The sequence below is a fragment of the Podarcis bocagei genome (genome assembly GCF_964188305.1).
Source record: "Podarcis bocagei genome assembly, chromosome: 6".
NCBI lineage: Eukaryota > Metazoa > Chordata > Lepidosauria > Squamata > Lacertidae > Podarcis > Podarcis bocagei.
Genome location: NC_138130.1, coordinates 85,858,048 through 85,883,077, shown reverse-complemented (window position 1 = coordinate 85,883,077; position 25,030 = coordinate 85,858,048). Strand labels below are relative to the sequence as shown.

At 42.6% G+C, this 25,030-nt stretch overlaps 1 protein-coding gene across 6 annotated transcripts; it reads right to left on the bottom strand.

The window, feature by feature from the left end:
* Window positions 1-732: 732 nt before the first annotated feature.
* On the bottom strand, window positions 733-24,078 carry NPAT (nuclear protein, coactivator of histone transcription). Of its 6 annotated transcripts, none has more exons than XM_081196969.1 (18): window positions 23,871-24,078; window positions 19,376-19,494; window positions 18,676-18,736; window positions 17,954-18,026; window positions 17,109-17,149; window positions 16,099-16,326; window positions 14,522-14,603; window positions 13,918-14,062; window positions 13,041-13,132; window positions 12,868-12,955; window positions 11,235-11,340; window positions 10,588-10,716; window positions 7,220-8,827; window positions 5,215-5,330; window positions 5,023-5,122; window positions 4,685-4,742; window positions 2,657-3,779; window positions 733-1,426 (listed from the first exon to the last, which is right to left on the bottom strand). In XM_081196969.1, exons 1-18 carry the CDS (start codon window positions 23,905-23,907, stop codon window positions 1,349-1,351), a joined length of 4,284 nt encoding a protein of 1,427 aa, XP_081053095.1. In that variant the 5' UTR covers window positions 23,908-24,078; the 3' UTR covers window positions 733-1,348. The 6 variants fall into 6 exon arrangements, with proteins under 6 accessions (XP_081053095.1, XP_081053097.1, XP_081053098.1 ...); XM_081196971.1 differs by having other exon boundaries at window positions 733-1,423; XM_081196972.1 differs by having other exon boundaries at window positions 11,241-11,340.
* Between the last annotated feature and the right edge of the window lie 952 nt (window positions 24,079-25,030).

Here is a 25,030-nt window from a genome sequence, read left to right as displayed (position 1 = left end):
AGCATAGCATGAACAGTTGTTTGCATATCCTTCCAAATCTGCAAAGGGTTGTGGGACAAGATAAGCTGTCAATCCTGTTGCACAAGCAAGTGGACACAACTGGATGTTGCACCTAACATTTGCTATTACACCTTTACAAAGGATTGCTCAGGAACCTCATAAAAACTGAGGAAAGTGTGTGTATAAAAGTGATATACCGGCAAGGTACTACCTCCCAAACTTTTCTTGACTGATATAAAGTTTCTCTAAAAAATAGCCAGAGCTGCATACCTTGAGCAACTGTGATCATTTGCTTCCACATTAAAAAGCAGCTGAAAATATAAAAATTGAACAAAGCTACATTGCAGGGATTCCCAAGCTACACTAGTGTGAGTAATCTGCTCTCTCACAACTGATAACACTGTGGTTGAACTTTAGCACCACACTACAACAGAGCAGTTGGTTGTATAGGGTATCCTTTTAGGTAAATCCTGTCCTCCTGAGGAGCTGTACCAGATAAAGGAGACAACAGATTCCCCCCTCCTCCATGGTCAACGGCTTGGGTTAAAAATCCCAATTCATGGCAGTCATGTTTCAAACATCTCTTTGGGAAGAGGAACTCTTATTAAGAGTGTGTGTTAAATACAACTTTTAGGAAATGTTCGAAAACACACCACACTGGGTTAGTGTCATTTACAGGTGTATTTTAAAGTTAAATGGAATAAAAATAAATTGCCTCTTAATATTCGTAAATATAGTAAGAAAGTTGAAAAAGCCTTTATTGTAACATATTTGCAACTAGAGGGAAAGACAGGCACAAGGGAACCAGGTTGGGGAAATTCCCACTGTAAGACAAGCTGAATTGTTATCGTTAGAAGTTAGCTAGCTATACAATTTAAGACTTGGCTAACCATTACCTTATGTTTTCCAACTTGAGCCAGCTATCTGTCCTGGGCTATAACCCCAAGCACATTGACTGGAAAGCAAGTTCCACAATTCAACGGAACCTGCTTCTAAGTGTAATTTGGCTCAACAATGTATGACTATGAAAATGTCTAAGCAGTTAATGTGCACATTTTGCAAAACACATCCAACCCCCAGTGTTAAAAAAAGTAGTACCTTGTTGTTTTACAACTCCAACAGCTGTACAATATTTACATTATCCCCACAAGTATAACTGTGCAAACTTAACTGGTTGTACATTAAGTGCTTCCTCAGAAGTTGATCTGCCAAGTTATTTATAAACTAGCAACTTTCTTCAGAACCAGCGTGCCTTTTTAAATACGCAGTGACACTTGGATGCATCAACTGCACTCCCATTTTGTTATTTCACCTCAAAGTTGCAAAAGACCAATGAACAGTTCAGTTTTTATTCATCATAATGCAAAGATAACAAAAATTTATCCACATCCATTCCAGCAGGAAATGCGATTGGTAGCTTCTTCTGCTGAAAAAGGAAAAAAACACAACTATTTAGGCAAACAAGATCTAGGTGCTTAAAAATTGCTTAGTTCCACAGAACTCAACACAAAAACATCTTTATCTGTAAAAACCAATACTGTAACCATGAGTGGGATCTCCTGTCTTTTTCAAAAGTAGCTTGTACAGTTCTTTGGGATTATGCAGGCCTACACTTATAGTAGGGACACTGGTGGCGCTGTGGTGTAAACCACTGAGCCTAGGGCTTGCCGATCAGAAGGTCGGCAGTTCGAATCCCTGCGACGGAGTGAGCTCCCATTGTTCGGTCCCAGCTCCTGCCCACCTAGCAGTTCGAAAGCACATCAAAGTGCAAGTAGATAAATAGGTACCGCTCCGGTGGGAAGGTAAACGGTGTTTCCATGCGCTGCTCTGGTTTGCCAGAAGCGGCTTAGTCATGCTGGCCACATGACCCGGAAGCTATTTGCGGATAAACACCGGCTCCCTCAGCCTATAGAGCGAGATGAGCGCCACAACCCCAGAGTTGTCGGCGACTGGACCTAACGGTCAGGGGTACCTTAACCTTTTACATTTATAGTATTGGGCTGCTTTCCACCCACCATTTTTTGGGCATTAAATAAATTAAAAACCAGGATCACGTCTCGTCCTGCCCAAAGGGCAAAATCAACCTTTGGAACAAACCATCCCTGACCCGTGACATTTAAATGTTCTACATCAACACCTATTGAGATTCTTCCCCAATCTAATTTTGTTTACTTCTCAAGTCTATATATAAGTATATGTAGTCCAACAGTGGACACAGGCTTAAATGGTCAACTGGTAAGTGTACCAAAACTTCATAGCTATATAAAAGAAATCATACAGGTTGAAATACTTGCAGCCTCTTGCAACTACAGCAGGCCAATACAGGCTAGCCTGCAAACATTGGTTAAGCAAGCCACTGTGATCCTAAAGATTCATTAAGACAAGCTCTAAAGATGGGGAGATGTCTCCTCAGCCAAAGATTTCTTCTGAAAAGTTGTGACAAGTAAAAAATGAAGGAACCGTTTCCATTAGTTTAGGAATGCCAATGTGAGCTTGAGAAAAGGCATATTACAGGATACATTATGATGTTTCCCATTCTGGGCCATTTAGCTAGACAATGGGATTAAAAGCTGTTAACTCTTCTTCTGCCTGTAGGTACTGTGCTGGAAAAGAAACAGTACCATGCAATTATGTTTGAAAGGACTAGTTTACTTACCTTCACTTTCTTCTTTTTTATTGGCACTGTAAAGTTCTGCATATCTTTTTTACTGGCAGTCCGGGCATTCCTCTCACATTCAACCATGTCTTCTGGTTTCCTTTTTTTTGCACTTCTCAAAGACCTAAACTGTTGCGTATTGTCTTTAAGAGGTGTAGTGGTACTAGTCCTTGCAATGGCTGCTCGTGAAAGTATCATTAAAGTGTGGGCAGCCATACTAACACTGTTTTCACTGCCTGTTTCACTCGCTGGGCTACAGGCTGGCAAGTCAGGAGTAGCTGGAGGCACCATGATCCTTGGTGTTGTACTGTCTTCACTATACCGTCTACACGTGGGCGTCCTTATTATATCAAAGGTATCCTCAGAGTGTCTATCGCCAGTTCCTGAAGGTGTGCGTGGCACTGGCAAATCCACATTTTCAGGAAGTTTACTAGCGGGGCTTTGCCTCTGGATGTCATGCAGCATTTCCACAGCTTGTTTAGTTAATGGACTGGTCAAACAATGGGCTTGGCTGGCAGACCTGTTCTGGTCTTTTTTTGGCTCCTTTGAAGGTAAAGCTGCTGAAATTTTGCAATTTGCATTTGGCTGCAGCCCCTGCTTTTTACTCAGTTCCTGAGCAGAGGAGCTGTTCTTCTCATTATGAAGGCTAACGTTCTGTTGGCCGTTTGAGAGAGTCGCCACCTCCTGGTTTTTGGGGGGTTTGTCAACAGTCCTTTCCAATTCGTTCTCTTTATTTGCAGTCTGTTTTCTTAACACATCCGATGCCAACCCTGGACCTGAATGTCTCTTCTCAGATTGGGTGTCCTTTGCAGTCAAGTTTCTGCTAGTAATATCAGGCTTACATAAAATCCGAGGCAAAGTTCTCTCTCGTTCCCTCTTGCAGGACTGAGTTTTAGCAGTTGAAAGCACAGCGCTGGGAGAATTCCCAGAGCATAAAGGGTTTTCACTCCTTTCTTTCTGTGATGCTGGAATACTTCCTGCTGGAGCAGCCAGAGTGTTGTCAAAGCAAAGCACTCTCCTATGGCTTTCATTCTGTTTGGAAGCGGAACTTAGGGTGTCGAGAGCAACTGTCTCCAGCTTCTTTTTCAATTCTGCACAAACATTTTTGTCTGAGTTTGCATTTCTGAATGGGGGAAAAGGGTAGGGATTATCTGACAATCTTGTTATAAAATTTCTATTTTCAATTATTTTGGTATATTTTTTAAAGCTATTGCTGAAGGCTATAAACTCAGCCATGTTAGTAGCAGAGAGTACAAAACAAGTTGGTTTAAGGGGACATCCCCACCTTCAGTTTAAAAATCTTGAATAGCTCAACTTTTGCTTTACTGAAATAACAAAAGGGTGAAGAGAAGCAGAACACCCTTCATGCAGGTAAAAATAAATAAATTTAAAAGTACAGAATTAATTTTAAAGGTTTTCCTGTTGTGAACTTTACCCTTCACAAAACATGTAAAATTTGCTGAATGTACACAAAACCACCTCGGGCCTTAAAAACTTAGGACCGTTTCATTGCAAAGGAAGGCTAAGCTCTGGAGGTGCCTCCTTGTCCAAATCCCAGAAAAGTTTTTCTTCTAAAGAACAAGGCCCTGGAGGCAACTAATAGGGAGAAGAGATACCCACTTTAATTTAACTACCCAATAAAGTTTCTGAACCCTCATTTAAACATTCATGTTAAAATACATGTTTGCCACTATTTTTAAAATGAAATTCTTTGAACAAATGGAAAGTAACAGCTGCAAGAAATTTTCTACTCCCTATCAGTTGCTATAAGCCAAAATTTCAAAGGCTACTAAGGAACAATGTAGAAAACAGTCCAAACCACTCAAGTGAGAAAAATATAATTTGTGAAGTTAGTGATCACTATTATGTTTGCCAGCAGCTCCCATGATTGCAATGCCTAAACATTATCACTGCAAATGGCAGAAATAACTATGGACTGCTCATATATTTTATCATGCAAGTGCTTTCCCAGAATTGTTGAGAACTGAGAAAAAACCCCTGCATTTTATGCAATGCAACTTAACTGACCTTTGTGCACGAGAAGCAGGACGATTTATAGGCTCAGATCCACCGGGTATCAACTTTCCTAAAACATTTGTTTAAAAATCAAACTGTTAATTAAAAGAAACAAGTCTGGATTTTTAAAAAATTGACAGCATGTAAGAAGCATACTCTAGGTTTCAAATAAGTTCATATGGAAGAAAAAGACAAGTCAAACATTATATACAGTCTGCTACAATAGTTTCTGCCTGCAGAACTGAGTATCTTGGGCTGCTGAGGAAGGAATCAGATTTGAGCTGGTAAGCTATGAATTCTTCCCATGCTAGAAATAGACTTCCCTTCCTTCAGCTACATCACTAACTCACCTGCATTTGTCTTGTTTCTTGGGATCCTCTGAGATTTGGGAGGGAGAGGTAGTTTAGGAACACCACCACCCAAAGAAGTCTGTACTGGCATGTGCAGAACCTTGGAAAAAGTGAAAGCAGCACAATGAAGGTTTCTCACAAGATTTTCCAACTCAAGAATGACAGTATGGAAATTTAGCAGTAGCGTTTTACCTGACGGGAAGGATCTGAGAATGTATGTCCATTTTGCCCCATTAAAGATACAGGAATCATTCCCACCATTCCTTGCAACACAGGTTGTACTGGAGATGCGATTATGATGGCAGAACCTGAAAATCAATGGACTCATGTGAGCAAGCTGTTAGTACTTACTCAGAGAGTCTCTCTCACTCTCTGTGCCAATCATCCAAAGTTAGAGAATGGTCCAAAGGCAAATGGCACTGTTCTACCAGTAAGCCTAAGTGTGTATGATCCCGTAAGCTACCTGGAAGGCAGACTCCCTGGGAACCCTATATAAGCAGCTATAAGCTCTTTAAAGAAAGAGCAGTAAATAGCTCTAACCACATTATTGCTATTAAGCTGAGATTTCTTGCTATGAAGAACACCATCCTATATATACAGCAGGTTGCAGGCAGCAAGTTCTCTAAAGCAAAGGGCTAAAATAGGAATATGTTCTTCTGCATGGGAGTGACCCAGCCTTTGCTAGCTACACAGCTATAGGGAGGAAGTAATGTCTGACACGTTGCCTGCATTCACATCTATTTTAGCAAGTATTTGTGTGGCAGATGAACAATAAGGCAAGAAAAGAAGCAAAGAAACCCCTGCGACTCTCCTGACATTGGAACAAATGCAGAAGCCCTTGCTTTGTGTATGTGTTCCTAAGAAACCAGGCTTCCCCAATGCATTTCAGTTCCAGGAAGGGCTCCTTTGTTTTGCCTTCTCCCATCTCAACATATTGGTTAGGTGCTCCAGTCTAGAGCTTCAAACAATAACTCAGGGGGATGTGCCAGGCAACCTATAAGGCCAGGCAACTGCTATAAGGCAATCAACTTAATGCCTTATAGCAGAGGTAACCAGTGTAGTGCCCTCCAGATGTTGTGGACAGAAGCTCTCATCATCCATGATCACTGATCATGCAACCCAGTAGGTATCCTGAGGGTGAGGCAACCGTTAGTATACTGCTCTTAGTTCTCATTCCATTTTTAGAACAAACTTCAAGCCAGAATACAGCTTTCACTCGAGACTAGTTATGTGGGCTGAAATAGTGAGATCCAGAAACAAAGAAATCTCAGCCTCTAATCCAAAGGGGTAGATTTCTTAAATCAACTTTTCTTCATACTTGAATGCATGTGAATGCCACTCAATATCCTTGGTACTTCACAGCCTAGGACCCTCGTACCTACGGGACTGCGTCTCCTGGTATGCCCCACAGAGAACCTTAAGGTCCATATATAGCAACACCCTAGAGGTCCCGGGCCCTAAGGAAGTTAGATTAGCCTCAACCTGAACCAGGGCCTTTTCAACACTGGCCCCGGCCTGGTGGAACGCTCTGTCTCTTGAGACCAGGGCCCTGCGGGATCTGATCTCTTTTCGCAGGGCCTGTAAGACAGAGTTATTCCACCTGGCCTTTGGTTTAGAACCAGTTTGATTCCCTCCCCCTCTTTCTTTTTCCCTTCTCCTCCTATGAAGAGATTGCATCCTAATGTTTTAATGTTGTATCTTAATCTTTTGAATTGTATTTTAATCAACTTGTTTTTATTATTGGTTGTTAGCCGCTCTGAGCCCAGTCTTGGCTGGGGAGGGCGGGGTATAAATAAAAATTTATTATTATTACTTAATTCTAAAGAAGCAAATATGTCAATTTACTTGCCACCCACTGATTTTTGACTTGTCACAAGATAAGCACAAATTCCATAGTGCTAAATGGGTATTAAATCCATGGAATCAAGGTTTAGATATTACTGGCCACAGGAACCATTTGAAAGTAAACCATACAATGAAACTCTATTCTATTATGTGATTTTGCCCATGGGAAACTGGATTATTTTTAAATCAGCTGCATGATTTTTGCATCTGGCTACCCTAAACACGTTTTATAAGTTACCTACAAGCGAAGAGCAATGTAATCTGTAAGTGCTAACTCATTTAAATAGTAAAGCAACAGACTTATGACCAAAACCAGTATAAACTTCAGTTACGGTTTTAAACCAATAGTTACCCTGTGAAAAGTTTGGCGACATTGGCGGGTTCATGGCAAACAAGTTGCTTGTTCTAGGAGGAGTCCGTAACTGCTGTGCTGTTGGAACCTGCGATGCAAGAGATGCTGAACTGCCAGGCAACATAACCAAGTTTGACGGAGTAACGTTTGTATTTAAAGCTGGCTCAGTCATACAGGTGGCAATATAGACACCATTGGAGTTGCTGAAAGATGTGTTTGTGGCTGGCATCAGCTGTATAAATCCCCCATCCTTGGCAACGCCGGACGTCCCAGCAATGGAAAAAACAGCACACTCCTCATTTGATATGTTGAGTGTACTCGCGACAGAGTCTTGAGGTCTGAACACAAGAAGATTCTGTTCTACCAAAGCTGAATCCCCAGTTCTTTCAACCTCTTCCGAAGTTATGGATCTGGCTGGTCCTGTTAGCTTGGCTGGTGATTTAGCTGGCGAGGACAGGATTATAGTTGGCAAGTTTTCTCCAGCGATGCTGGAAACTGCATTATTCAGCTCGGCATCTGCTGAAATGAATGAGTCATCGCTGATAATGATTTTTAAGGAAACTACGCTGGAGGGATCTACATCTGTGGCTTGACTGCTAGAGGAAACACTGCCTGATTCTTTGTTCCCTGGCCTTGATTCTCCCACTGGTTCTGGAGGAGGAGAGCAACACACAGCAGATGTGGTGGGGTTGCTATCAGTAGATCTCTCTGAACGCCCCTCATTATCAGAAGACCGAAATAAGCTATCGGCATCTGATTTTGTGGAAGATGATGGCTCTTGCATTTCTATCTGTGAGATTTCAGAGCCTTCCAATTTCTGGTTTTGAGGTTTTGAACAAGGTTCTTGGTGCACAGGCTGATCATCTGAATGAAGGCTGTTGGAAGTATCCACAACTTCAAGCTGGAGCTCTACAGCACTTGGATCTGATGCATTCGCTACAAATGCTGCAGCAGAATCAGACTCAATTTTATCCTGGCTTTGACAATCAGAGGCAGCATGACTGTCTGGGTTTTGCTGGCCAGGTAGAGGAAGTTCAGCTGGCTGTCCCATTATGTGCTCTAGATTTTTATTTGTTTCTGCTGAATGGCTAGAGTTGGCTGCAATAGCTCCTTTCAGCATTTCATTTTGGGCAGTTCTCAGAGGGGATAGCAATTTTGCATTTGTCCTGAGTATATTATTAGACAATGAACAACTCTCTGCTCCTCCAGACGGTGAGATTTGCATCGCACCCAACTGATCATACTGCAAATGAGGCAAGTTTTGAAGATCTTGACATAAGAGGTCTTTATCAGTTCTACCATCTCTCGCTGCTGTTCCTTGTTTGCTGCAAGAGCCTACATTGTGTCCACTGAACTCTGGGTCAGAGACATGATTCTGCTGAGATTCAAAGACTGCATTGTGCTTGGTTCTTTGGCTAGCCATTCCCATTTCTACAGGGTCACTTTCACTCCTCACTTTAGAGTCCGTGGGAAATTTTTCAACTCCTACATTTTGCATCTCCAGGTGTTCTTCCAAGGTGACTTCACTACCACTGCAACCAGTCTTTGGAACATGTGCTTCTTTTGAATGATCTTCTGTGTATGACAGAGTTACTTGGGAATTATCACCTGCAACAGATCAACACAGTTTCACTACAATCTAGTGTTGTAGGACACCCCATGCCAGAATAATGTTACAAAAATAGATTACACCACTTTTGTGTAAAACACATTGTAAAACCTCCATGGAGATACTAAAAAATTTGCACTGGCCTCTTAAGAACCATGTCATTGTTTTGCCCTCCCTTTATCCAGGGAGGACCATTATCCAGCATCTGAAACTCTCCCCTTTAGAAGAAAATCCCCAGCAACCCCACCCTTCTATGTACAGATGAGTATTTTATTAGAAAATATATGGTTGTTGTGTCTTAAGTGATTGGAAGTCGTTTAAAATATCATAAGCATAAGTTCAAGGAGTAATAGAACCATCTGGTTTTAAAGTTTCTCATCTATTTTTTCCCCCTAATTTCTCAGTGCAGTAGTAATGGTAGTTATTGTTTGGGGTAGCTATTATTGTTTGGGGATATCTTGCACTCTGAATTTACAAAGCTGTATTTAATGGATACAAGTTATAAGAAAGGAGATTTCAACTAAAGAACTTTCTGACAGTAAGAGATGTTTGACCATGGAAGAGACTCCCTCAAGAGGTGGTGGACTCCACTTCCTTGGAGATTTTTAAGCAGAGGTTGGATGGTCATCAGTCATGTATGATCTAGTTGGGATTCCTGCACTGCAGGGGGTTGCACTAGATGACCCTCAGGCTCCCTTCCAACTCTATGCTTCTATGATAACAGCTATGAAGCTGATTTTGTCTAATACAATATATGAGTCTAGTTTAAAGACAGGGAAACAATTTGTAATCCATTTACATTATCATAGTACTATGAAGGTCGTCAGCTTCACTGAAATCCATGGTGCTACAAAAATATATGGGACGTAACACACACAAGTGCCATATGAAATAAGTTCATTAAGCCCACCCTGGTCTTTCGCCTCCAAGACAGGTGAATTCTAGAAACAGGTTAGTACCCCTCCACCTCTATTTTCACTCATTCAGGCTGTAGCATTGCTTTACCACTTACGTATCCCACAAAGAGCATGACGGGACTCCATCCACGACCCATGGGGTGCTGGAGAAAGACTTATTGGGCTGAAAGAGAGATGGCTATAGTGGAACTAGCATACTCTCTAAACTAAAGAGTGGACTGGACTCTGCACATCACAATGTAGGACCTGTGGTCTGAATAATCTCCACTTTGCTGGTAATGGTTTGCAGCATATAGAAACTAATTCAGGCTAGTATTGGGGAGTTACTTTAGCACATGCTCTTAAATCTAGTTTTGTGCTACTGACTTGTAATCAGAATGTAATCAGAATGGCATTTGAGCTCCAAAGCCAACAGTTGGCATTAGCTGTCATTCTAAGCTGATTTACGGAAAGGAGAGAAGGGGACAAAGTTACCTTGGTTAGAAGTCAAAGCAGCTGTTATCATTAGGCTATATAAAGAACAACAAGGCTCACCTTTTCAAAAGAAGACTGAAGTCTCAAAGAAACTCAAATGTCAATTAAGCAACTTGCAGCCCAGCCCTTTGGATGTTTATCTAGAAGTTAGTCCCATCCATTTCAATAGGATTCACTTCCTACTTTGTGTACACAGGACTGCAGCAACAGTAATTTTAACATGTCCACAATTGCACATCTCAAATCTCCCAGTCTTTAATAGTGTTTTATCATTTGTGCAGGGCTAACAATTAACATTCTAGGCCCTGGAACAAAAGGACATTCTACAAGTATTGAAGATAACTGGAAAGCTTTGAAGAAGTGCTTACTGATTTCCTTTGTTGCAATAAAACTTTCAAGTGCTCCTAGGCTTTCTTCGTCCACTAAGATTGCATTCTCTAGTCCTCCATTCTGAGTGGAAATACTGTGAGAAGCATTTCTTCCACCCTTAGCTTTACCTGTTTTAAAAGAAATGGGAAAAATAAACTGGAAGGGTACTAATACTTGATTCAATGCACAAATTATACCTAACATATATTCCTTGATCAGGTATGTTTTTCTGTTTCCACTAAATCAATCATCCATAAAAGTATTTTGGGCAATCGTGGAAGAGCAAAAGTTATAAATATTGATTCCAAATATTTGTACTACTTGGCATTTAACAAACTAGATATGAACTGTAGACCGCACATTAGGGAGTCCTCTGTGAGCATGTCTAGCACTTGGTGTGCATCAGTTACAGACAGCTACATAAATGCTGAAGTGCTATACCCATAAATACTTTACAACAATATGAGGCGTAATATGCCAAGTTCCTACAAAACTCATAAGTGGTGATAACTGACTTCTCAACATATGAAATTGGCCAGAACATAGGACTGTAGCCAATGCTCGCTCTACTCAGAATAGACCCACTGAAATTAAACCAGACCACCCCTTAGCCTTTCACTGCAAAGTATTCAAAGTGATAACTAACCCGCACCAAAATCAAATATATCGAAGAGTCCTTGAAATGCTGGATCTGACTCTGTTTGCTCCAGAATCTCCTGGATGGCTTCTTCGGTCATGTGAATCTCACCCTGCTATGTAGGTGATATAAAAATAATCCACAAATAAGTTAGAAGATGTAAACTGTTCTCTCTAGATGTAAAATGTATGTTGAAAGGTAACATAGGAAGAAAACCTTCTTGAAAAATCAGAAGGAATTTATAAAATAAACCTGACCTCAATGGTAGAAGCTGAAGTGACACCAACCATCTTGACTGCACTTGTTTCTACTATAGTTCCAAAAGGTGTCAAGGGAAATATATACACATAAATTAGGATCAGCAACAAATTAGTAGTGCAGAATACTCCCAATTCAGGGTTCTACCCAGCCAGCCATACTCTTTCCCTGGGTACTCCATTCCCATCTGCCCCACTCTTAAATATAGTTTTCCCATTCACTCTGCCTCAACTGATAGCCAGCAAGCTCTCTGTGCCCTCAAAGAATGCTCAGTCCTCACTGGGCTGTTTGGGTTCTTCTTCCCCAAGTTTTTGAATTTTTGGAAACCATTGAGTTTCTCTAAGCCCATAGATATTGCCCCATATGTGTGCAGATGGTAGTGTTTTGGCTACAAACATATCCATATTCAGACAATCAAGCTTGCTATTAGTGCACAAGATTCGTATGCTAGACTGCTTAACTGTCCTTTGTGTTATTTCCCTTTAAGATGGTTCTGAAACTTCAGTCAGTACAAAATACAGTGGCTCAGTAGTTGGAAACGTTGTATAAAAATATTTGAAATAATTTTCATTACAAAACTACATCAACCTCAGTTTCTGTATCCGACATTAGTCATACTGAGTAGGACAGCTGAAATTAATGTGTATTACTAATTTATAGGCATTAATTTCAAACAGTCTACTCTTGAGTAGAATGTAGTTGGGTACCACTCAGTTTGTAAATAAAATTCACTTAACAGATCATGTAGACCAGGCATCCCCAACCTGCGGCCCTCCAGATGTTTTGGCCTACAACTCCCATGATCCCTAGCCAACAGGACCAATGGTATGGGATGATGGGAATTGTAGTCCACAACATCTGGAGGGCCAAAGGTTGGGGATGCCTGGTGTAGACATAGCAACCAAAACCATGATTTTAAGCACAACCAAGAACTTCTTTAGGAGAAGTCCTACTGATTGATAGTCACAAAGGATGGTAACTGTGCTATCGTACAGCTCTCATTAATTTCAATAAGGTTCAGGGTAATAATATTCCCAGTTAACTGTGCCTCAGTTACTTGTAAGGTCTGCACAACTTGCAAGCCACCAAGATGAAATGCAGAGCATCAGCAACATACTGTGGCCTGCTTTGGCCTTGCAAACACCCCTGGTTTTGCAGTCCCATGAAGACAGCAAAAGAAGGTGGTTTATCAAGCACTGATGGCTGTCATACACAGCTGGTGGTCTGCAGCTTGGCTAAGTGAGTGACAAGTAATGCAGTCTGCTTTAAAGTAAGAAATGTGGGCTGATTCTTTAACTATTTGGTGTGCTTTTTCACTTACAAATGCATGCCAGGCATCAAATACATTTTATATATGAGTGTGCATTAGTTCTTGGAAACTTACCTGAAGACCAAGGAATTCATCAATTGAGGACTCTTGTATTGTTGGGCCACTGTCTGCCTGTTTTGCTGTCTGAGAAAGATTGCCATCACTGGAACAGAAAGTTACAAATAATTAGCAGGCTTCCAAAATAATTTACAGATTTGGAACAGGAGGTGTCAAGAAAGTTTTTTTACCTGCCCAAGAATTTGTTAATGTTTTCAGCTAGCTTCTCCTGAAGACATTTGTTGCTCAGAATTTTCTCTCTGGCATTTTCAATAATCATTTGCTAGAAAACAAATTTGAAGCAGTCCAAAATTACTAAAAAAGGTAAGAAAAACTGATTCTACCAGCACTATTAAGTAACACCCCACCCCCTTATCCAGAGGTGCCTCCTTCATTGAATGTTTAGTTAAGATTCCTGCATTGCAGGGAGTTGGACTAGATAATCCTCGGGGTCTTTACGATTCTTTTATTATAGCAATTCTAAATTGCTCTCATGTCTCCAAACCAATCTTAAGAGGAGCAAGATTTAAGTCCTATTTATACTTTATATTCTATTATATACTTTATGCACGTTTATTATGTGCATTCAGGGCCAGCCTACCCATGAGGCAAGGTAAGGTGACCGCCTCATGCAGCAGGGTCCACTGGAACAGCAGATCCCGATGCCAATCTTTCTTCCACCCCTTGTTCCTGATACAATTCTTCCCTGACCTCTTCTTCTCTGGTGAGGAGGGAGGTACCATTTTGGTGTCTGCCTCCGGTGCCAAAATCTCTTGGGCTGGCCCTTATACATTCATATGTGTGTACAGACATAGAGACTACATGTCATACATCTAAACCTTTCTGGATTAAACTTAAAAGTTGGCCCAGAAACACCATTATAAGCTATACCAAAAAGGGACACACTCTGGAAAGTCTTTAAAAATGCCTTATTACCTGAATTTTTCATAGCAATAAATGAAGCTGGAATTGCAATAACAAACTGCAAGGGTGTGGGGAAGGAGAAACAAAAGGCGAGTAGAAAAAAGAAAGTAAATGCTGTTCTGCAGTTTTTTTAAAAAGGCTTACTGGAAGGTCACCCTCTATAAGTTCTAGCTGTTCACTTCCTTCTTCCATGGGTGAGCTTTCTTCTTCCACCATTGGAGTGTCCCGTAAATCACTATTGGATAATTGTGATCCCGATGATACAATGCTTTTTTTCTTCTGGAAGTCACTGAAGTATTTCAGAAGTTTAAAGAAATGAGAAAGGCATAAATTTAGGAAATTTACTGCAACTCATGTTGTAAATCTTATCTATTCACTCCTCCGGCTCTTTGCTCAGAGGAACTTAGTGGCCTTAAACGAGATCAACACCTGTTAAGAGTACTTGCCGCATAACCTAATGGTTTATAGTCTGTAGACACAAGGTTAACTATGCAATCCTATACATGTCTATGCAGAAGTAAGTCCTATTGAGTTCAATGGGGCTTACTCCCAGGTAAGTGAGTACAACTATGCAGCCTTGTGGTTGAGGGCAGAAATGAGGGAAGTGACTTCAAATGAATTCATACAGAAGGGAATAGTAAAAAGGAGCAGGGTGAATACACTGTTGTAAATAGAGGATTAGGTGCCCTTCAAAACATAAACAAGATTCATAAATTATAAAACACATTAGCCAAGAATTAGCAGTTACCCTTTTCTTTTCCCGGGAGACACCATGCTCGAGTGAAGCTTCCGTTCTTGGGGTGCAGAAACCAAGTTTGCAGTGTCTCCTGCTTTAAAAAGAAAAAATGAGTGAGACAAATGTTGCTTCTGATTAAGATTTTTTAGGCTACCAAACATTTTCTGTTGCCAATAGGAAAGGCAATGACAAATGACAACAGGCAATTGACATACAGTAGACATTTCCCTCTTCTCTCTTTTTAAACAAAATATTTTCCCCATTTTATTTCTTTATCGTCCTCCACATGTGTTTCAAGGCAATTTACAGAAACAATACCTGAAAAGGTTTTTTAAGCAGTACAAAAAACAAGTAAAGATGGGTTTTAAAACTATCGATAACGAACACCTAAGACAGACCTTTTAATCTGAGTGGAAAAGCTTGTTGAAACAAAAATATATTTAACTGATCAGCAGGTACAAGCAGTGGGTGCCTGTCTTATCTCAGCAGTAATGGTATTCCACACAACAAAGGAGCAGCTGCACTGAAAACCCTGCTAGGGGTTACTGTGGAGTGGGATTCAGTTATTTTAGGAATGTCAAGGAGAAACTCTCATGTAGAAGAACATAGTGACCTACTGGGTGTAAAATCAATAAGATGATCTCTCAAATAAGCAGGTCATGAGGATGTTTTGTTGTGTTTTCAGGGAAAACTATAGATTCTAACACATTTCCCAGGTTTAGTGCCAGAAAGCCAGTTTCATTGCTTTCAGTTCACCTGGCTCTTTCAGTATATCCATTCTAACCACTCTCTCACAAACATACACAAATGGAAAACAAAGGACCAGTAACAACTGGGGGCAAAGGAGGAAGAATCCAGGGTGGAGGAGCAGAAAAAAATCAAAGCCCTGCCAGGTTCACATTGCTAGAGTAGAAAGTGGGGTGGGGTGGCTGTATTGTTTTTAAATGGTTTTCTTTTCCACTGGTCTCAACGAAAAAGAAAAGAAGTACGCCAGCTTATAGGGATAATGCGTATCCTCTGATTCATCTCCAGAAGACATCTTTTTTGTCTTCTTCATTGTTGGGACAGGAATAGTCGCAGAGGTTTCTACATCTGATAGGAGAACTCCTCTTTAGGCAGAACCTCCTGCTTCACCTGACAGGTATCAGAAAGTGGGGAGGGAGATCTGCTAAACCAGAGGTGGGGAGCCATTTTCAACCCAAGGCCATGTTCCCTTCAGGGCAACATTCAGGTGGCAACATTTCAGTAGTGGGCAGGGCCAGAGGCAAAAGTAAGTGGAGCAACACATGTGAATTTTATTCCTTTGTACAGTAAGCCAGTTTCTTCACACTCACACATCCCTCTCTATCCTCCATCTAGATAAACTAAAGACATTAGCAGAGTTCAAGGACCTATTCCAGACAGGAATAAACACCTAAAGAGGCTGTGATGCTGGGTTGTGGATCAGGATGTTGTGTGGGCTGGGGAAAGTCCCACAGGCCAGATAGGGAGGCCTGGAGGTCAAGCATGAGGTTCCCCAACACTGTGCTAAACTGTGCAACCCCTGGAACACCCTCCAAAAGACCACAGAATTGAGTATTTAAACTTACTGTTAATATTGCTTTCTTGTACTTGGCACTGGTGTGCCAATGAAGAACCTGATCTTGTCTGGGCCATAACTGGGATTACAGTTGGTTTAAGAATAACTTGTGTGGCTGCCATTGGAGCAGAGGTCAGTTGTCCTGGCTGATGAGCTACAGAGGACCCTGAATTTGAGGGAAGTGATTGCGGAATACATCTCTGCTTTTTCATATCTGCAATTGCACTTCTTGTGCGGCCTAGAAAAAGACATAAAATAAAAGGAGATAGGCGCCCATCTCAACAGACTGTTAGTTTCTTAAGCTGTGCCTTTACTACTTTGAGAGCTGAATTGTGGCACTGCAGTAAAACCAAATGTTCCTTCACCCCTGAAGTAATTTTGAACCAAATCAGGAATGCAGTTAGTTTTGTTGCTAAGTAGATTTGGTGTCAACTACTGAAAGAGGCAGCCAGCTGCTTGCTGGCACTACTATGGAATCACACACAAGATTCAGGAGTGTTGACACATGCTACAAGGGAAAAGAGTTTGTCCACATTCCAGGATTATGGAGTCCAAGAGCTGATTTAAACGGCAGAAATAACACATGGTATTTTCCTGGATCACTTCCAGATCAGGACAACTGTTGTTTCCCTACTTCCAATCACTCTGAACTAGTACAGTGACAAGCTGAACTTGCCAGTCTGTTGGGTGGGTGATGAAGAAAACAAAACTCTCAGTGCTTACTTCAGAGATACAAGATAAAGGATTTCCAGCTTTAATACACCACGAAAATATTAAGCTCTGCCTCTATGGGCCAAATCCATCACATTTACACTGTCAAATGTTAACAGTTCTACTATAAATATTTCAGAAAATTTCTTATTACAATAAGATTGCAATTCTAAGTATACTATGATGTACAAGTCATACTGAAATGAATTCGATTGATTTCCAGTCGATTTCCTCTTGGACTGGGAAAAGTTGCAAGGTTTCAGAGGGGTGAATTCAGATTACATAAAATAGATGTTTTCTGATACATACCCCGTTGATGAGCACAAAATGCACCAGAATTCTGCATGCTCCTGCAACAATCAAATTGCCAAGTGAAATTAGAATTCAATATACAAGTGTAAGGGAAACTTGGCTTCATATGGACTAGTGAGACAATAGTTACATGGACATTTAGATTAGAGATTAAAGCAATGGGGGTGGGGATCAAAATTAAACATGAATTAAAATTTTGTTATCAGTAACGCATTTCTATGGTAAGATGAACAATTTTCAAATACACCATCACCATGATTAACATTTTGTAGTAAATAAGCTTGGTTTTATTTTGGAAGTATATATGTGCTTTGGGGTTGGTTGGTTGGTTGGTTGGTTGGTTGCAGAAGTGGCTGCTTACAGAGTTTGGGGTGGGTGGTGGTTGCGGCCCATCACATCCAGCTGTGATACCCTCCCCCCCCCCATGCAAATTCCATTGTGCAACCAGTAGTTGAAAATCACTGGGCCGACCACAAAGCACTTTAGGAGTTCCCACCAAACCCCCTATTTGAATTCAGCCAATCTGGCTGAACCTGCAGGGTGGGGCTTTGAGAGCGGACCTGACTGCAGCAGTTTTCACTGTGGTCCACTCCCAGCCCATAAAAGGCGGCTGGAGCTTTCCTTGGCACCACTTTTATCATTCTAATCAGACAAAGCTTTAAAACATCAGCATGCTATGCCTAATAACTTACAAGCATCAGTGAGATAAAATCAGTACGAAAACACCAAGACGTCACCAAAATGCAACCGTAGTAAGCATATAGGAGGAATGTAGCCCTATAATAAGATGACAAAGGTTCCCTGTGACATGCAGACTAGTATTTGCTTTCAATACAAATTACCTGATTTGAGAAAGTGTGTAGTCCAACTTCTTCCATAAAGATGACATCATTGCTGGAACATCATTTGTTGCTTCTTTAAAGAAACACATCAGACAAAACTTGTGTCAAATGTGAAAAGGACTGGTTGATCTATGAATCAACTGGAAAGACTACACAATAAAGAGATCATGATTCTAATTTCTTTAAAAATGGCACTGGTGCTTTAGCATAAAGAGGATCATTTTTGGAGTCTAGATGTACAAGTGGGGTATGTAAGAAAATGTCACACTGCTGAAAAATTCTGCTAAGGGTTCCAGCCAGCCATGCAAACTTCAAGTATATTCTATTCCATTCCTCCTTCCCCCAGCAACAGCCACTCAGCTCTGACTCTGCTCAGTCCCCACTGGGCTAGTTTTGTTTTTCCTCTTCCTTTGCAGTTTCTTGGTCCCTTCTTTCTGCTGTTGAGTGGCTGGCTGGTGTTAAGTTTTTTGTCTATTGCTCCTGCTCTTTTGTTTTCATTGGTGACTTTTTTTTTAAATTCTAAACTAATTTTAAGCCACCTTGAATTTATTTTATTTAAAAAGATAATTGTGTTTAATAATTTATGTACTCTGTCCTGACGTTACCAAGTAGAGTGTGGATTATAAATCTAAAGAAAACATATTGCACAATATACCCCCCACTAATGGAGAAAATAGCCAAATCTATAACTTGTATCTTCCAGTCCCAACACCCCTTCTTACCTTTCGATTTCATTGTGATATACTCATTCAGGATGGTGATTAAGTTTTTCCCAAAGAGAGACTAAAGAAAAAAAAGGAAAAGAACAGCATTCAACTACACAACTTCCAGACTCCAAAGCTCACCATGCAGTGGAGGGGTATTTATTGTTAGATAAATGATTTGCAGTTATGGGACTGTTGTCTTTCACATGACGGTATATGTTTTGACTCCACAGAGTGAGAAGCGACGGAGACAGGATGTTTGTGTTACTGTATTCTGTGAAGTGCGACTGTTGTCCTTTGTTCTTTCTCTTTGCTGTCTGATGCTAGAGAGAGAGGGAGCCATGTTGCAGTGCTCCGTGTGTGTTTATATGTAAATAAAGTAGATTAGCCAACATGCTGAGTTGCTGGGGTCTGTCATGCAAACTGTGCAGGCTCTGCAGATCCCTAAGTGTGCTGGTGTCTGTTGGCATCGGTCGCTGTGATGTTCGGGCGAAGAAAGCTTTTGAAGCTCCCAAATGATCGACCAGGAGGGAGGGAACATGCCAGTCAGGCATGTGTTTCTACCAGGGTCCTACTCGAGTGTAGGCTGAGCTCCTAACATTTATTACCTGAATCAACCTTAAGTTGAAATATTCATTATGCAGAACTATCTTGGAAAGTAGAAAGCTCAGGGGCTGATCAAAACTTACAGCCACCTTTCTCACAAATATGTACTCACCAGTAAACAAGCTGGAACAAAGCCTTCCCCAGTACAGTGCTCTGCGTATTCTTTTAAATCTGAGCTTTCTAGTATAAATGCCCGACATGTGGCTAAAAGCTTTTCTTGTTGTAAATAACCTGTAACAGACAAAATATTTTCTGACCCTTTGTGCCAATATGAACAAGGAAAGAAGTTAAAGCCAATGATATTATACTTAAACTCATATATTTATCATGAGTTTTAAAAATGATCATTCCACTGTGAAAAGGAGTCTAGCCTGGTTTATATGGAATGTTCTTTTACAAGGCAATCCTGCACACACTTACTTGCGAGAAAATCTCATTGAATACAGTGGGACTTTTTTCTAAGCAGATAAATTTAGGATTGCTGTATTACGATACCATTTCAAAACCAGCAACAACAACAGCTAGAAACACTTTCTGAAGAAAGCCAATAAATATTTCCAGAAATTCAGTGATTTAAAGTTCAGAGTTATAAAATACCATATTTACTTGATTGTAATGTGCACGTTTTTTGGCCAAATCACTTCACGAAAATTAGGGAGCACATTAGATTTGATGGCGCCAGCAAATCCTTTTTTGGTTTCAAGGTTTCGAAAATTGAGGTATGCAATAGATTCACATAAATATGGTATGAACGAGGATGCAACCCATTATAAGACTGCTAATATATATATTTATATTGCTATCTGTGCTTTTATTACCAAACTGGAAACATGAACCATGTACCAAAGAAACAGCGTGGACATTGCTTTTCCTGTTGTTCTGTTTATGCACGGTGGTGGTGGGAACAAATATGTGCAGCTCCACTTTACATGTCTGATCCACTTGGCAGCCACACACAAACGTAACATTTGAATGTATACACATAAAAGGATACATTTAAACACATGTGGCCTGAACTGATATACAACTTACAATGTGGAAAACAACCATGTGATGCCAGCACATTATGCACCTTATTAAAGTATGTGTAGGTGTCTGGTGATGTTGAAGATGGGACACATGCAACTCGTGGGTAGCAAAGCATGATTTCACTCAAGCAAACACAGTTGGGTGGACAAGAAGAAGATTGATCCCAGTCTGCATCAAAGCTTGGTTTGTAGTGGGGAACCCTAATTACAATGCAATGCATTCAAGATTTAGGATTTGACAAAACCAGAACTCTTCTTTGGGGTGATGTGAAATCTATAGCAAGATGTGAGCAAGTGCTCCCTTACTGAGAGCAATTGTGACTTTTTCCTGTGTTTTTGTCTTCATGTGGACTTCAGAGAATCACTCTGTATGGTATGATGAAAGAAAACAAAACCATCTGCTATAAAACAATTATGTAAATAGCTTTGTCTACTTTTAATAATTAAATTTCATTTTAATGGGAATATAAACAAGAATTTAACTGACAACAAAGTCAATAGCAGCTGGTTGTATTTTCTTTTTTGTAAAAACTACTAATAGCAGTTCCTCTCTTGCTCGCTATAAACTGAATTTATGCAAATAAAATAGTTTCCTGCCCTCCTTATGAGCAATAGCAATTGGTGGGGCGGCACACATAGGGCAACACTGCTCATTTGCCTTCTGAACCCAAAGCATCACTGCCAGTTCCTGAGAGGAAGAGGATTCCAACTAAAGAAAGGTGATTCCAACTAATAATAATAATAATAATAATAATAAATTTTATTTATATCCCGCCCTCCCCAGCCGAAGCCGGGCTCAGGGCGGCTAACAACATAAAACAGTACAAAAGTACAGCATAAACAACACTCTAAAATCATTCATTATAAAATTAATTAATTCAAGCCACTGGCAACCATTGGGCCAGAGCTCTGCGAAGATTGCCGAGGGAGGGAGTCAGGCTGTGCCCTGGCCAAAGGCCTGGTGGAACAGCTCTGTCTTGCAGGCCCTGAGGAAAGATGTCAAGTCCCGCAGGGCCCTAGTCTCTTGTGACAGAGTGTTCCACCAGATCGGAGCCACAGCTGAAAAAGCCCTGGCTCTAGTTGAGGCCAGCCTAACTTCTCTGTGGCCTGGGATCTTCAAGATGTTTTTATTTGAAGACCGTAAGTTTCTCTGTGGGGCATACCAGGAGAGGCGGTCCCATAGGTACAAGGGTCCTAGGCCATATAGGGCTTTAAAGGTTAAAACCAGCACCTTAAACCTGATCCTGTACTCCACCGGGAGCCAGTGCAGCTGGTATAGCACCGGGTGAATGTGATCTCACAGCAAAGACCCCGTAAGGAGTCTCGCTGCAGCATTCTGCACCCGCTGGAGTTTCTGGGTCAGTCTCAAGGGCAGCCCCACGTAGAGCGAGTTACAATAATCCAGTCTGGAGGTGACCGTCGTGTGGATCACAGTGGCTAGGTCAGGGCGAGAGAGGTAAGGAGCCAACTGCTTAGCTTGGCGGAGATGGAAAAATGCCGCCTTTGTTATAGCTGCAATCTGCACCTCCATGGAAAGCGAGGTGTCGAAGATTACACCCAAACTCTTAACGGACGGTGCTGGCACTACTTGCGCCCACGCAAGAGATGGGAGTTGCCCCCCCAATCCTATATCGTCCCGTCCCAGCCACAGGACCTCTGTCTTCAAAGGATTTAGCTTCAACCGGCTCCCATGTAACCATCCAGCCACAGCTTCCAAACATCTGGTCAGTGTGTCTGGGGCCGAGTCAGGATGGCCATCCATCAACAGATAGAGTTGGGTGTCATCGGCATACTGATGGCAACCCAGCCCAAAACTCCGAACAAGCTGGGCGAGGGGGCGCATAAAGATGTTGAAAAGCATCGGGGAGAATATCGCACCCTGAGGTACTCCACACACCAAGGAGTGGCGCGATGACAATTCCCCCCCCCAAGCGCCACCCTCTGTCCCCGACCAGAGAGAAACGAGCGCAGCCATTGAAGGACTGTGCCCTGGATCCCCACGTCAGCAAGGCGGTGGTCCAGAAGTTCGTGATCGACCATGTCGAAAGCTGCTGACAGATCTAGAAGAATCAGCAGCCCCGACCCGCCTCAATCCAGCTGTCTATGAAGATCATCTGGTAGGGCAACCAGAGCCGTCTCACTCTAAGCATCAGGAAGAACTTTCTGGTGGTTAGAGCTGTTCAAAAGTGGGACGGACTCTCTTGGAAGATGGTGGACCCACTTTCCTTGGAGGTTTTTAAGCAGAGGTTGGATGGCCATCTGTCATGGAAGCTTTAGATGAGATTCCTGCATTGCACCAATTGGACTTGTTGATCCTCAGCATCTTTCAACTTTACAATTCAATGATTCAACTCCCTTCTCCGGGAACTAGACATTAAATCCAGGGTGCCACTGCAATTCTACTCATGCTTGCTAGGAAGTAAGTTCCACCTTATTTGGTGGAACATTTGCATCTTATTCAGTTGAGTATTTCCAGCTAACCATGCATAAGATTGTAGTCCAGTTTGGATGTACATGTATATATAAGCATAAAGATAAAGGTACCCCTAACCATTAGGTCCAGTCATGGACGACTCTGGGGTTGCGACACTCATCTCGCTCCATAGGCCAAGGGAGCCAGCGTTTGCCTGCAGACAGCTTCCGGGTCATGTGGCCAGCATGACTAAGCCGCTTCTGGCAAACCAGAGCAGCGCACGGAAACGCCATTTACCTTCCCACCATAGTGGTACCTATTTATCTACTTGCACTTGACGTGCTTTCGAACTGCTAGTTGGGCAGGAGCAGGGACCAAGCAACAGGAGCTCACCCCGTCGCGGGGATTCGAACCGCCGACCTTCTGATCAGCAAGCCCTAGGCTCACAATGCCTGCATAGACTGGCATTTCACTTATGACAGCTACTGCTATATTGTTATAACATGGATAGAATAGGCCACTACCTAATATATCCTTAACCAAAGAACCACCAAGTAGGAAAAGCCAAAATAGCAAGCTGCAAAAATCACCCTTCTTCCTTCTCTCCCCACAACAGACACACAGCCATCTTGTGATTCTAAGCCATTTTGGGAGCCATGTTAGCAAGAAAAGAAAGGGGGGAATAAAAGGTGGGCGGCTGGGAGAGCATCATATATATATATGTAACAAATAAGTAATAAACAACGCCTTAGCCCGTGACCCTAGTAGAAGAAGACGGGCTACGGCGGAGTAAAGCAATCAACAAAATTAACCGCGCTTTAGCTCTTAGATCCGCGGAGGACGGCGATCGACAATATTTCTGCTTTTAGGGCAGGCTATGGAATAGTAAATAAAGAACAGAGATATGTGCAGGAGAGGGAGCAAAGCTTTTCACAACAAAACACAACAGTGTGGCGGCGGCGGCGATGAATTAGGAGTTGGGGAGTCGCGGGCGTGTCCCTCTTCTGCTTTGGAAACGGTGGGAGATGCGAGGGGCGCCCTTGGCCTGCCCTTCTCGGAGGCCCCCAGAAACACACACAGACACACACCGCGGGGCCAGGAGCAAAAAGAGGGGCCCGTTTTCCCCGGAAGCCCCCTCAGGAGAGGAACCTCTCGCTCGCGCTTACCTAGCACCAGGCGTGCCACGTCGGACGGCAGTAACATGGTGAGGGGGCCTGGGGGAGGGACGGGGGGGTCCGCACCCTTCCCGCCCCAGCGGGGCAGCGGCGGCAGCAACTCCCAGAAAAGGCGGTTATCCGCACTCCCCTTTCTCTCCGCGCCCAAAACCTCTCCACAACAGCATCAGTAGCCGTCAGCCTCCGTCCCGCCCACCGACTTCCGGCAGCAGGGGCGAAAACAGGAGATTTTCCGCTTCCGGCGGCGGCGGGGAGGGGTAGGAGTAGGGGGTGGGATTAGAACGCGAGTGGGATGGAAAACACCACGTTGATTGGTGATGAGCGTGGAGCAGCCACGCCTCCCCGCGTTCGTCGGAGCGCGAGGGTGGCTGCGCGCGCAAGAAGCGAGAAGCCCGCGCTGTGGGTCCCTTCAGGCCCGCCCACCGCTCGTTCCTGGCGCGAGCCTCGCCGCTCCGCCTCACTTCGCTCCCCCCGCCCCCATTCAGCTTTTCGGTTTCGGTTTCCCTCGCATCCCGTTCGTTCTCCTCCGGCTGCGTCCTCTCTCCCATCCCTTTGGCAAGAATGCCGCTGTCTTGCCCGCGTGGCCTCTGAGGCGGGACCGGGGTGGCCGGTGTCCTCTCTCCCTCACGACCCGCCTCGGTCTCGTCACGGCGGCCTTGGACGTCCCAGCTGCCGTGAGCGGGACGTGGCGGTGCGAAGTCGTCGTGTAAGTGTGTTTGGGGGGGGGGCATGCAGTTCCCAGAGCTTTGAGAACAGGGGGCTCGGCCACGCGGGCCGTTGCCCTGATCCCATCAGGTGCCCCCTTCTAGAGTGTCGCTTGTGTGGCCTCCTTGCCCTTTAGCGCAAAAGGGAACGGTTGAACTTGAATTTATTTAGCTGCAAAATTTCGTGTTCTGTCAATAACGTTTTAAAGTAGTCAAAATAAAAAAATTAAAGTAGTAATTAATAACATTGTTGATTGATGTTATTCACCACTACTTTGGTGAGCAACAAAGTAAATTTTAAAGTAGTATTGAATGTTATTCATTTACTACTGTAAAATGAATGACATTCATTACCATGTACAGTGGTACCTCCGGTTACATACGCTTCAGGTTACATACGCTTTGCTTCAGGATGAGAACAGAAATTGTGCTCTGGCGGTGCGGCGG